The sequence below is a fragment of the Syngnathus leptorhynchus genome, chromosome 21, assembly GCF_054491065.1.
Source record: "Syngnathus leptorhynchus isolate UIUO chromosome 21, UIUO_Slep, whole genome shotgun sequence".
Lineage (NCBI taxonomy): Eukaryota > Metazoa > Chordata > Actinopteri > Syngnathiformes > Syngnathidae > Syngnathus > Syngnathus leptorhynchus.
In genome coordinates, this window is record NC_141215.1 from 6910439 (window position 1) to 6924010 (window position 13572).

Sequence of the window (13572 nt, forward strand, 5' to 3'; positions counted from 1 at the left end):
CACTTTTTAAGGGCGGGTTGATCCATCTTCATGATGATCCACTTTGATCCAAATCCACTTTCTGATGTAAACAAATGTGGGGGTTTTTTTTGGAGGTGTGAAGTGTCACCTCCAATCCGTCATGTCTGGGGCGTCGCTCTCTCATTATTAAGCCGCTTATGATTCTCCCGACATCTGATGGAGTGCCTATACGCATATATTATTCATTTGATTGGTTCTCGCTAATCACCTCGCAAGTGGCAGAAATGAAATCCTCCCGCCTGTCTGCGCGTCAGGAATTGTTTTTTTCCCCCTCCTCCTATTATGCGATTCATTGCGTTTTGGGAAGAACAAATCAATGGATGACTTGACAAGTGGCCCATAAAAAGAACATTAGCAAAGTATGCACTGTAAGAGAATTTAATTAAAATGACATGAAATGCCATGATTTCAAGGAAAATACCATATTTTGGGTGGTAAAACACCAATCCTTTTTTTTTTTTTAATATATATATATACATTTTTCCACCAAGTGTCATTTTTCTATTGAACCAGCTGCCCGACGAGTCCCCAAAACTATTTTAGTGGTGACATTTAATGAAAATAATTTTGCAATGTTGAAGAAATGTTTCGGACCCACTAGCAAAACGCTAAAAGTACATTACATTAAGAAGTGATTGGCTAAAATGTATATTTGGCCTGTGAGGCAGGAAGCGTCGGCCCATGAAAGCAGCGGACAAAGCTAATGACACGGCCGAGAGTGGCCATCGTGAGCGCTATTAAAAAGATCCAATTAAAGCGAGCAAGGGGCCGCCAGCAGCATTCCGCCAGGGATTTTTTTTTTTTTTTTTTCATCCATTGGACCGTCCGAGCGAGCTATCGCACGTAGATAGGTGGCGAGTGGGAGGGGCCTCTGAGCGGTCCTCGTAATTGGATATTGACTTAATGGGCACTTTGTATCGGCGGGTGACAAAAGACGTCTTTCGGGAAGTCGGCAAATGACTTTATGGAGGACGGCGCGTTCTTGCGTCTGCGGCCCGTAGATTGTTTAAGAGGAACAATTACAGCCTGTCGCTGTCAAGCATGATGGATGTTTATTATGGAAAAACAAAAGAAACCAAAAAAAACGGCAGCTTGAGTGGATTTTTCAAGTCCGCTTTGGAACATTTCAAAAAGGTCACGTTAGCCTTCAATGAACCCAACCAACTGTACGTCTTTTCGGAAATAACTGATTATTACAAGTAGAATGAATTGATGGGTATTTCGCAAACGGATTGTGTCATCGTGCGCTAATGTAGCGTAGCGACGACGGGATTAGGCTGACACAGCGGCACGTTCCCGTCCCGCCGCGGACACTCACCCCGACCCTCCGCCCCGCCCCTCCCCCTTCTAAATTCAAACAGATGACATCAGCCATCCACAATCTCCCTCGCTCTCTCACCCCGTCGAATCTCCGGACCGTGAAAAGTTCCCGGCGCCCGGTCTCCGAATCATCAAGCGTCTCTCGACGGAGCCGTGAACTGCGGACCGTGACCTACTTTTGATGATAAGACAGAGCTGGAGTTGCCATGAAAAGGAGCCTTTCAAATCTTTCCGCCACCAAGGACAGGAGACCTGGCTCTGGCTCCACGTTGAAAAGATGACACCGCGCTAGGTTAGTTCTGATTACGTGTCATCCGCCTGAACGCCGCCGCGCACCACGAGGACAGGCTAATGAAGGTTGCGGAGATGCGGCTGTCACGTACCGGCTTCGGAGCAGAAAGTTCCCTTTGACACGCAAAGGTCGGCCCCGTGCGCTAATGTGAGCCGACGAGCCGCGAGAAACGCTAGCATGCCGAGAACAAACCCCCCCAAGTGCATTTTATGGAGCGGAAACATGAATAAAACTTGTTTTAATGACCTGACTTAAGCCACATAGCCAACGCTCGCTTCTGGCGCCGTTTCCCGCACGTGGACCTTTACTCGCCCCAAATTCCTTGAGTTAGGTTGGCGCCGCCTAAACGGGCTGCAAAACCAAATTCTTTGCTTGGTCATGTTTCCACATCATGCTAACGCTAAATAAGCAGCGGCGTAGTAGAAACCCAAAGTGACAACACAGTTGGAGTATTTTTGCCGCCTCAACGGGCATGAATGGGCATCTGAGATAATATCTAGGGGGAAAAAGTCCCGATTCCATTAAACCTGGTCCTTTTCAATCCATTTCCACATCTCGTCTCTTCTCCTCCGAGGCGGACGATGCAGCCATCATCGCCTCCCGACGGGTATTAACTTTTCATCATCGGCCCAGCCAAATTGACTCTCTGGATTTTTTTTTTCCCCCTCCACTCCCTTTCCATTCACATAAATGATATATAATCACAGTTGATTAGAGTCGCCGCTCCGCATCGTGGGACAAATCTGCCAATATGCAGCGATGCGGCGAGCAAAGTGCAAAGAAAGCAGCTTTTGGCCCCATCCAGCGCCGCCTCGGCGGGCGCGTTTGTCCGCCCGCTAATCCGTGGCGCTAATGCCAGGGCATTAGGGCTGCCCCTCACTTCCTAATTGGCTAATGGCGGGATTACGCGGCGTACAATGGACCCTGCTGACACTTTGGAGACACTCAAAACAGAGGGTTTAGGGCACAGGGGACGCCACCACTGAACACGCTTCTTGTTTCCATTTTCTCCGCTTCCCGTCGAGCCGCCGCCCTCCTACATTGAGCTTTCAATCGACGACAAACTTTCATGTTTGAAATAGTCCTGAACTGGATTTACCGAGCATGAGTCCCGTTTCGAATTTCGTCCGCTGCCCGTTGAGGCGGCGCCCTCTTCTTTCCGTTGATGCTAGTCATTTGTTATTATTCATTATGATGACTTTTGATGTCCTCCTCCATTTTGACCGCTCTCATTTTATTTGCAGTGTGACTTTCCTCCGCTGCCCGTTTAGGTTTGTAAAGAACAAAAGCAGGACAAGCACTTTAAAGGATAAGCGTTGATGCATTGCACCTGTGCTGTCTTCTAATCTTTCCTCTTAAAGGCCATTAAAGTGTGTTTGTCGTGTGGTGATGAGGTCTTTGAGGGTCTAACGGGGTCTTCATCCACTTGTCACCCGCAGGCACCACCAGGCGGCCCAAGGAAGGCGAGGTCCCCGGGGTGGACTATCATTTCCTAAGCATCCAGCACTTTATGGAATTGGAGAAAAGCGGCGCCTTGCTTGAGAGCGGAATCTATGAAGGTGAGCGCGGCCGCCTTTATCGACGTAAACGCTTCCTCGTGCCGTCACGTGGGCTCATCGGGCCCGGATTGTAAAGGACTTGGCCCCCCGCCAGTACCCTCCGGGGACCCCCCCTGCTTTGGTGACGATAACTTCCCAACAAACGACCATCCTTCTTCCAACCTCCTGGGGGAAGTGATGAAATAGCAATGGCAAACAAATTTGGCAAGTTGTACGACGGAAGCAAAAGAGTTTTCCCGCGGGCCGATTAGGTATAGCTAGCGCTCATGAAAATACTGCTCCATTTCCAACAAGCGCAATATAACAACAATTTATCATCCATCTAGAAGCATCCATTTTATTTGCAGATAACTTTTACGGCACGCCCAAGCCTCCCGTCGTCGAGCCCGTCGCTCCGTCGCTAAATGTAACGGAGCGGCTGCCGCCGCCGCCGCCGCTGCTACCGGGCGCCAGAACCAGCTCGGAGGGCAAACGCAAGCGCAACAAGTCGCTCAGCGACATGGACAAGGCCAGCATGGAGCCACCCGAGGAGGAAGAAGAGGAGAGGCCCCCTGCCGTCGTCAACGGCGTCGCCCTCACGCCAGGTCAGACCCCACGGGGCGGCAGCTTTTATTTCATTCCAGTCTGTAAGTATCACATGATCACATAAGACATAAAAGAAGCATTGAGTAGGATTATTATTTTTTGGAATGTTTCCAAAGCGCACAGGGGTCCTGTGACCCGTCTAAGCCGGCCGGCCAAAGTCACTTCACTTGTCGAGAGGGTTCATCAGTGCAGGAGGGAGGCTTTTTACCTTTTCTGCATTTTCTTGGCCTTTCTTTTTTTTTCTTTTTTTTTCTCCATTTCTCAAGTCTTGCTGCAATAGTTCAAGAAAATTAAGATGAAGTTTTGGTTTTACCGCAATGAGCTTAAACAAGGTAGGCTGCTTTATTTATTGATTTATTTTTTTTACAACAATGAGGCTTTTTTTTTATTTACAATAAGATAGCAGTCAAAATGCCCGTCTGTTTCTAATCTGATTTCGCAACCGGAACTCGCTTGATGTAATTGTGGATTAGAGGAGCCCAATTTTCCCGGGATAATGGGGATTCCGCAATTTCCCCTGCTGTGCGCAGGTAGCCGGCTTTTTCAATCAAATCAGATTTTATTTTTATTTTTTTCCTGCCCCAAAACAGGTTGGATGGATGCTTTGTTTTTGTTTGTTTAGTTTGACACTAATCTTTTTTCTGGACAGACAGGCCCTCCCTCCCGTGCGTCAAAGTAGGCCACCGAGTAGGCAGCCTGCGCCTCTTCTCAATCCCGATTGTTCTCCTCCTCCTTGTCCCCGCAGAGTCGAGCGAACACGAGGACAAAAACGGGCCGAGCGAGACGTCGCCCCCGCCGGGCGATGCCCCGACCGAGGCGGACCCCGGCCGCTCCCCGGAAAGCGGCGCCCTCCCCAAGATGGAGGACAGCGACGAGCTGGGCCCGCTACCCGACAACTGGGAGATGGCGTACACGGAGAAAGGAGAAGTCTACTTCATCGAGTGAGTGACACATTGAGGGCGGGGCGGGCGCTTGGGTATTCGCCAAATACGGGGACCGTTTTTACTAAGGTACTTAATAACAATGATAAATCTATTCTGTTTGTTCATTTATGGAATTGATGCAAGTCGTCATGTGGTCCGTAATGCATTTCAAAAAAGCAGATTCAGAAGAATCGCATTGTTGTTTCAAAGATTTTTTATTTATTTTTTTTCCCCCTGCATTTGTGCATTGCTCTATTTTCACAAATTATTTGTTTTAGTTGGTTACTTTTTAAAGTCGTCATTTTATTGTTTTCGACTTGGGCCACTTCGGCTTGCATTCCTCTATAATGAGAGCCCGGCAGCAAATTAGAAGTATCGATTGTGATTTTTTTTTTTTTTTTTTTTCTTCACCAAACCGTTTGTTCCAAGCACTCAATTAGGACTCGGCCAAGCTCCCACCTCTCATGCTTTCCCTCCCTCCCTCCCTCCTTCCTCTCTCACTTTCTCACACATCTCGTTGGCTCACTTGTTGTTTTTGCGAAGCCACAACACCAAGACCACGTCGTGGTTGGACCCCAGACTGGCCAAGAAGGCCAAGCCTCCCGAGGAGTGCAAGGAGGACGGTGAGTTACGCGCACTTACGCCACTCTTATTTATCTACTTGGACTTAAGATGGACCGGCTCTTTACAAAGAATTCTTTATTCTCTGCTGGGAGCGAGCTGCTGTGTGCTTGGGGCGCCCACACACACACACACACACACACACACACACACACACACACACACACACGCGCGCCCGGACGTGTCGTCCGTCTCCTTCGTCCTTCCCCTGATGGCCTTTAGAGACGATGCGTTCAGGAGCACCGGGATAGAGTTACCTTGCTGCTAAATTTAACAAACAGGGCCAGCCGTCCGGTCAAAGCGTTGCCTTTGCTCAAAATGGCCGCATCGGGACATATTTGGTCTAGCGTAGCGATAGCAAATGAAAATGAATCTAAAATTGCCAATTCCTTCCAAAATAGCTAGCTAACCCAGCCGGCTGACGCTTTTGCTAAGGCGCGCTCGACATCACAGCCACCTTGTCGTTACTCAGGCGTCTTGATATCATCGGGATGCGTCTTTGTCCCACTTGCTTTTCCTTTCCTCCGTTTCTTTTTGTCAGCAGGGTGCGCTTGTTGTTTGCTTTTTCTGTTTTTGTTCCAAGCGAGCTGAAAATGTTGTTTTTGAAAGTCTTCCTTCCCCGCCGAGCGTACGCTGGCTGGGAAATAACAACGCCTCTCACCTACGTTCTGTTCGCCACTAAACGCCTACGGGAAGGCAAAATGCAACAAAGTATGTTCCGGAATCAAAATGCAGTCACGTAGCTAATCTTGTATGTCTCGCAAGATTTGTTGTGATTAATTGAAATTTTTGTATGATAGAGCATTTTTTATGGCTATTTCAGCGACAGTATCGTGTCTCTAGTATCGGCACATCAAATCCAAATATTTCGAGACATACTTCAAATGTGACACAATTTGGGAGTCCCCGACAGCTCGACACGCGTGTCGACGGCAAGTGCAAGCGCACACGCGCGCTCCAATCTGGCGTCCTCGGGTGTGCGTGCACGTTCTAGAAATACACCCATCAATCATGTCTCTTCTCCCGGCCGCCACCACGACACTCAAGGTGAAGGAGGGCGCCGCTGCTTCGCGCCCGATAATAACTCACCTGTGGCGCGCATGCACGCACCGCCACGCACGCACCGCCACGCACACGCAGCGGCTAAAGTGTAGGCGGTGGCGTTAAAGTGTACCGGAGCAGATTTACTGGCCCGATGGTGGTGTTCCAATGTGCTTCTTATCGACTCAGTCGGGGATTTAGTGGGGCCGCTAAGGTAGCTCGCTAGCAAAGGCGGGCTAGAAATAGTGATACGCTCGTTAAAACGACAACATTGGCCCTGAAGAAGTTGCAGAATATCGATATTTGGCATTTAAAGACAAATATTGATTTTCCAAATGCCGTATCGTAGCAACATTTGACGCCTATGCGCATTCCATAGGCGCCCCCGACCGAAGCCGTAAATGTTCCGTGTTAAAGGTCATTGTTCACAAAAGCAAAAGAATTCCTTCCGTTCCGCCTTCGCGGCCGTTCGTGACCCGGCCGATTTTGACGGGCTCAAAAGAAAACGCCGGCTTGTTGACGAGCTCTCGTCGGCGATCGATGAGGTCGGCCCGGGTCTCGGCCGCCGACACGTTTCTGCTGAGATCCTCACTCTTTGCTCCGGAAGGAAGCACGGGGCGGAATGAAATGGCTTCTTTTTCCCGCAGTGGGCCGCTATTTATCACTTTGAATCCGCAGCTGGGCCGAGGGGGCTTGTTCACGCCAGCCACATTCGCCCCAACGTCTGACAGGCCCCTTTTAGCACGCCTCTGCATTAAAAGCTGATCAAAAATGATAACCTCGAGAGACAAATGGGGATATGAATCGCTCGAAAGCTTTTGAATGGATCATTTGTCCAATCAATAAGGGGGCAGCGCGGTCCCACAAGGTTGCGGTGCGTTCCATAAAAATGGGAAATCGGAAACTGCGTCGAAAATCAATTTAGCCGATACAAAACAAATAGCACAAGCTTAACCCGGCATGGTTGTCTGCCGTGTTTTGGTTTACGTTCGACCAAAAGACTATCATATATTTATAATTTATAATATTTATCCTTTGGTTAGGTATAATTGGAATGTCATCTAGTCACAAACAAAACATCAAAATGTCGATTTTTAGCCTGAGGACACTGGTTTATTTGCTTATTAGCTTCGGCGCGCTAGCGTACTCCGGCTAAATCAAAAGTCAAAGTCAAAGTCCGCTTTATTGTCAATTTCTTCACATGCCAGGCACACAAAGAGATCGAAATTACGTTTCCCACCGTCCCACGGTGACAGTACACAACACGCACATCAAACAGCACAAAGAGTAAAAACGAACAGACAAGAGCAACAAATAAGTAATAAGCAAATAACCCAAATAATAAACAATAGACAAATAAGAGCAGCAAAATGGAGCAAGCGCGCTAATAGCAGACAGCCAGAAATGGACACTTTCAGCTTAAACGGAAAGTGAAGAGAAGAGATGCAGCTTTTCCCTTGCGCGTGGGAGGATGCAAGTACACGGGACAGACACTGCGAGCGGAAACTGGGCCAAGGAATAATATTACGTGAGCACACAATGACCACCCAGAAGAAAAAGATGCAGGACTCAGCGTTTTGACAAGCAGACTCCAAAATGTTTTGTCAAAACTTTTTGGGGCAACAAATCAAAGACTGCACTTCACATTGAACTACTTTTAACAAAGCCACTCGAGCAAGCTATAGAAAATAAATCAACTATTTGAAGCAATTTTTGGGGAGTGGGGCGTAATCTGAAAAAAAGTTTGGTTTGATGTGATTTCATCCGTCAATTTGTGTCCAAATGCTCGTGTTTTTTTTTTTTTGTTTGTTTGTTTTCTTCCTGACTCGAATTCTTTGATGTCTGTTTCCAGAGCTTCCGTATGGCTGGGAGAAAATCGACGACCCCATTTACGGCAGCTACTATGTGGAGTAAGTCGGGCGCATCAAAGGCGCTCAATGCAAAATCTGCCTTTTTTTTTTTTTTTGCTCGCACTACGTCATTCAAAACCAAAATAAAAAGCCATTATTTTTTCCCTTTCCCGACCGAGCCCGTTCTGCAGCTCGCTTACGTAACGTGGCGGCGGGCCATTTAATTAATCATCGTAGCGAGAGACGAGCCCGCTCGCCCGCCAGCCAGCCAGCCCGCCCGCCGCGGCGCATCTTAACCGCTGATGATCTTTTTGTGGTCGTTGTCACGGCGCAGCCACATAAACAGGAGGACCCAGTTTGAGAACCCGGTTCTGGAGGCCAAGAGGAGACTCCAGCAGGAGCAGCAGATGCAAAGTCAGGGGCTCTCCTCGCTCCCGCTTCCCGCCATCTACAGAGGTAATCAGCCGCCATCATCTAGCGATTATTCATTCGTGGAAATATGGATTTTTTTTTCTCCAGCAGCGGCAGCGGCAATAAATCCTCTTAAGGAACCTCTAGCCACAGGCCTCTTCATTAGGTACACCATTTACGAGCATCCTGAACGGTAGCGGAAAAAATCAATCAAAAAAGCTATCAATAACTAGTGTACATAAATGATGACATGCTAATGGCACAGAAGTGACATGAGTGTACCTAATGAAGTGTCCGTTGACCTTTCACCTCGGCTTGTTTACCCCACTGGAGCGGCAATGATGGGATGGCGAGCCATCCCAGTGAGGTTCTCTCTCTTCCACCTTGTCCTCCCTCTCAAATGTCAGTAGAAGATGGCGGCCCGCGCGCCGCCCGCTCGGGCCCGGCGCCGGAGCGCTGCCGCAGCCTGTGCGACCTGTCCTCCCGCTCGCCGCCGGCGCCGCGGCGCCCGGCCTCGCCTTTCGCCGCCGCCGTCTCCCCGTTGCGGCACGTGCTGACCCGGCGGATGAACACGAGCCCCCGCCGCCGCCATCCTTGCGCCCACCGTAGCCCCTCGCCTTTGTGCCATTCCGTCAGTAAGTAGGTCGGAGACAACGGAAGAATGCGGCGGGCCCGATTGGTAGCTCTTGCTTCCCGTTAAGGTGGCGTGGCAGGAAGTGAGCTTTACTCCCCTCCCCAATCTTCTTTCCCGTCAATGGAACTTTTCCCTGAATGGCAGCATGCCGCTGGCTGAATTCCCGCCGCTCCGGGAAGGGCCCCCTCCTCCGTATTCCTCGGAGAAGAGCCGGCCCTCCGTACCTGCATTGTGATTGTCCCACCACCCGCATTCCCTGCCAGTATTCTGCCGAGCCACATTGGCTTTGAAGCCCCGCCAGCCACGGATGCCTTTTGTGTGTAACGGCCGTGTTCTTTTTGATTGGGTGACAGAGAAGCCGCTGTTCACGCGCGACCCCACGCAGCTGAAAGGCAGCTTCCTGTCCACGGCGCTCCACAAGAGCAACATGGGCTTCGGCTTCACCATCATCGGCGGCGACGAGCCCGACGAGTTCCTGCAGGTGAAGAGCGTCATACCCGACGGGCCGGCCGCCGCCGACGGCAAGATGGCCACAGGTAGGAAGACCCCGTGTGGATATGCATTATGGGGAGGGACAAAAGTATTCCGATGAGGGACTATACTTCCGAGATGTGAACTGTCCCGACATTTATGTATATCCCCCCCAATTCCCGTCTCGCCTCCTCAGACGCAGCGTCCTACTTCTTGTAGCCCACACTAGCGCACGACACAAAGTGGTGCCGAGGAGGTGTGAAATTCCCGCTAACGTTCTTTCGGCACGATGACACGGCAGGGAATTTAAAGAACAAGTGTCGGCGCCTTCGCCTCCCGTCACCTTCGCCGATGTCCCCGGCTGGCCCAAAGCAGATATTTAACGGCTGCTTTTATGACGTGCGCTGAAGGACACTGAGCGAGCACACGCTTTGTGTTTTAATCAATGAGCAAAGGAGCTTTGCAGTTTTTTTAGCCCCGCCCCCGTAGGCTATGACGACACCTGTAACAGAGCGGCATGCTAGAAAAAAATGGATTATTTTTTGGGTGACAAATGTTCTACAAACGACACAAAAAAGGCTAAAAAGATCAAACTTGCTCTTCAAGCGTGTCCTTGTGGTCTCCAGGCGACGTGATCGTATACATCAACGACTTGTGCGTGCTGGGCACCACGCACGCCGACGTTGTCAAACTGTTCCAGTCGGTGCCCATCGGGCAGAGCGTGACCTTGGTGCTGTGCCGCGGTTACTCGCTGCCCTACGAGCCCGACGCCAACAACGCCGACGGCGCCGCCGCCGCCGCCATCATCTCCCCGCTGGGCATCATGGAACAGCGCCCCCTTATGGTGAACGGTCGCGCCGGCTACGATAACTACCTGGACTACATGTCCCGCACGGCCCGCTTGGTCCCGGACGGGGGTCAGGACCACCAGCCGGACGCCCCCGACGGTCTCTCGGTGGCGTCTCAAGGCGAGTTGCTGACGCTGACCCTGGCGAAGGGCGCCGACGGCTTCGGCTTCACCATCGCCGACGGCGCGGCGGGCCAGCGCGTCAAGCAGATTCTGGAGCCGGCCGGGTGCCCGGGGGTCAACGAGGGCGACCTGATAGTGGAGATCAACAAGCAGGCGGTGCTGGGCTTCACGCACGCCCGAGTGGTGGACATCCTCAAGGAGTGCGCCGTGGGCACCGAGACCTGCCTGGTGGTGCAGAGACCCGTCACAGGTCAGAGCGACTGTAGGCTTTGGCGCCCTCTTGTGGCATCTTTGGACATTTCAGAAATCCTAAAAAAAAAAAAAAAAAAATGCGGCTCGTGTCGCCTGTCACACTTCCTGCGGCGCCATTTCAGCCCGTCTGCTCATATTAGCGCCCGAAGGCTCGGCGTGGACCCACTGTCACACACATGCTCATGCTAAGCTGTTATGTCATTATTAAAGGATGACATCATGTGACACCGGCGCCACGCTTCATTAGGCGCACCTGCACCACACGCCAGGATGAATCATCCTTAGCGGATATAATAAACATATTGTTGCGTATCTCTTTTAATAAGGCAACTAATAACTTTGCTCACAATCTTGGCTTCTTGCCTCAGCTTCATTTCCATGCGAATAAATTGGATCTTATTTGCCGCCAAAATTATATATATTATAATAATATATTCTGCTCTTTCATTTAAAATGAGAAATAAATATCATGAATTCATAATCATGCTCATTTGACTTGAGGTCCAAAACAGAAGCCACAATCTTTGAGAGTTGTATGAGCGACCGGCAAGTGGCAATAAACAAACATTGACTTCCTTTTGGCACGACCTTTAGAGACGCCCAGAAGGTTGACGTTGTAAACGCTGTCAACAAGAGATGATGTTCTTTGGTGTGGATGATAAAAGTTCTCTTTGGCTTGTAAAACGCCCAACTTTTTCCCCCCGAGGTCCGGTTTGGCCTTGCTATTAGCCGAAGCCGAGCGGCTCAATTCTCGTTTACCTCATCATTGGATTCATGTTAATGATGAGTAAAGACCCGATTCTCATCTTTTTTTATTCCGCAAGCGTAGCCAAATTCACTTACACGCCAAAATCAGATGGCATCCATCTACAGATAAGAATTCGAATCAATCAGGTACGTCACATTTGGCTTGGTTGTGATTTCACTCTCCCAAGCAGTCAATGAGTGACGGCTATAATGGTCGCCGTGACTTTTATGGATGGCGGCGGTGATGTTATTGCCGAGCAGGGCCTCCCGATAATATTTGCCTCCTTGTCTGTGCAGAATCGGGAGCCCCGAGGACGACTATTCCCGCAGACCCCTCGCCGGGTAGAGTGCCTCGTCGGTCGCTAGCGAAAGCGGACGCCGCGGGAACCCGCCGCGGGAACCCGCCGCTCATCCTGCTGTGTCTGTTTGTAGAGTACCAGGACATGGAGGTGAACTTGCGCAGGCACAAGTCCGGCTTCGGCTTCAGGGTTCTGGGCGGGGACGAGGCGGGCCAGCCCGTGAGTCCGGAGAGGCGTGACAAGGCTCGTATAGCCAAGGCTCGAATTGAATTGAATCTCATCCTAATTCTAATCCATTTTGCGTTTCGCCCCGACAGATCTTAATCGGCGCCATCATCGAGAAGAGCCCGGCGGACGTGGACGGGCGTCTGCGACCCGGCGACGAGCTCCTCTTCGTGGACGGCATCCCCGTGGTGGGCAAGCCGCATCGCTACGTCATTGACCTGATGCACGGCGCCGCGCGCAACGGGCAGGTCAACATGATCATCAGGAGGCGGAGGCAGGCCGCCGCAGGTTTGTCTAGCGTCTCCTCCTGAGGGAGGGAATCCCACGCCAGACACTACGTCGCGGTTCTCGACCCAACCTCTCCGCGTAGGCGACTCGTGTCAGGAGAACGGGCGCCACTCGGGCTCCACGCAGCACAGCTCACCGCGGAGCGACCTGACGGAGGCCAACAACGCCGCCCAGCCCAGCGACGTCCTCATCCACCGGAAAGAAAGCGAAGGCTTCGGCTTCGTCATCATCAGCTCGCTCAACCGGCCCGAAGCGCCCGCCGCCAACCGTAAGGCGCTCAAAAGTATCGGGACGAGCGGCGTCAGTCGCTGACCCTTCATGTCCCACAGCGGTGCCGCACAAGATCGGGCGGATCATCGAGGGCAGCCCGGCCGACCGCTGCGCCAAGATGAAGGTGGGCGACCGCATCCTGGCCGTCAACGGCCAGTCCATCGTCGACATGCCGCACGCCGACATCGTCAAGCTCATCAAGGACGCCGGCCTGAGCGTCACGCTGAGGATCGTCCCGCAGGAAGGTCAGTTTGCCGCAAAAGCGCTCGCTGCGGACTCGGGATCGACAATCCCCGACCTGGTTGTAGCCGAGGCGAGCGACCCGCCGTCGGCGCCCGCCTCGGAGAAGCCGAGCCCCCCGGCGCAGCAGAGCCCCGGGACGCAGCCGCCCGCCGTCGGCCCGCAGCCCGACCCGGCTGCCGCCGAGTCCACCCGGTCGGACGCCAAAGCCCAGCGGAGCCCCGGCGGCGGCGGCCAACTGCCGGCACCCCCGACGCAGACCTATCCACATGAGGGCAGGTAAGAAAGTTTTTTTTCTTTTTCTACACAACTGGTGTAATTGTCTGAAACGTACCCAGTTACAGATCGGAGGTGAAAGCCCGGCAGGACGTGAAACCGGACATCCGGCAGCCTCCCTTCACCGACTACCGCCAGCCGCCCGTGGACTACCGACACCCCCCGGTGGCCGACTACCGCCAGCCGCCCACGCTGGACTACCGCCACCCGCCCCTCTTGGACTTCCGGCCGCAATTCGCCGTGGCGGACTACCGCATGCCGCCGGTGCAGGTAAGCG

The 13572-nt window shown here is 51.9% G+C and overlaps 1 protein-coding gene across 6 annotated transcripts in view; it reads left to right on the top strand.

The window, feature by feature from the left end:
* magi2a (membrane associated guanylate kinase, WW and PDZ domain containing 2a) overlaps window positions 1-13572 on the top strand; it is a 36545-nt gene that overhangs the window by 20399 nt on the left and 2574 nt on the right. For 3 of the 6 annotated variants that reach the window (XM_085901916.1, XM_085901919.1, XM_085901920.1), the window contains exons 3-17: window positions 3073-3192; window positions 3540-3776; window positions 4523-4718; window positions 5244-5323; window positions 8215-8272; window positions 8547-8668; window positions 9611-9793; window positions 10355-10948; window positions 11995-12039; window positions 12130-12239; window positions 12314-12509; window positions 12592-12777; window positions 12839-13024; window positions 13088-13298; window positions 13358-13565. In XM_085901916.1, coding sequence (XP_085758042.1) covers window positions 3073-3192; window positions 3540-3776; window positions 4523-4718; window positions 5244-5323; window positions 8215-8272; window positions 8547-8668; window positions 9611-9793; window positions 10355-10948; window positions 11995-12039; window positions 12130-12239; window positions 12314-12509; window positions 12592-12777; window positions 12839-13024; window positions 13088-13298; window positions 13358-13565 — 2732 coding nt within the window. The remainder of the gene's footprint in view (window positions 1-3072; window positions 3193-3539; window positions 3777-4522; window positions 4719-5243; window positions 5324-8214; window positions 8273-8546; window positions 8669-9610; window positions 9794-10354; window positions 10949-11994; window positions 12040-12129; window positions 12240-12313; window positions 12510-12591; window positions 12778-12838; window positions 13025-13087; window positions 13299-13357; window positions 13566-13572) is intronic. The other 3 variants (XM_085901918.1, XM_085901922.1, XM_085901917.1) reach the window with 2 other exon arrangements.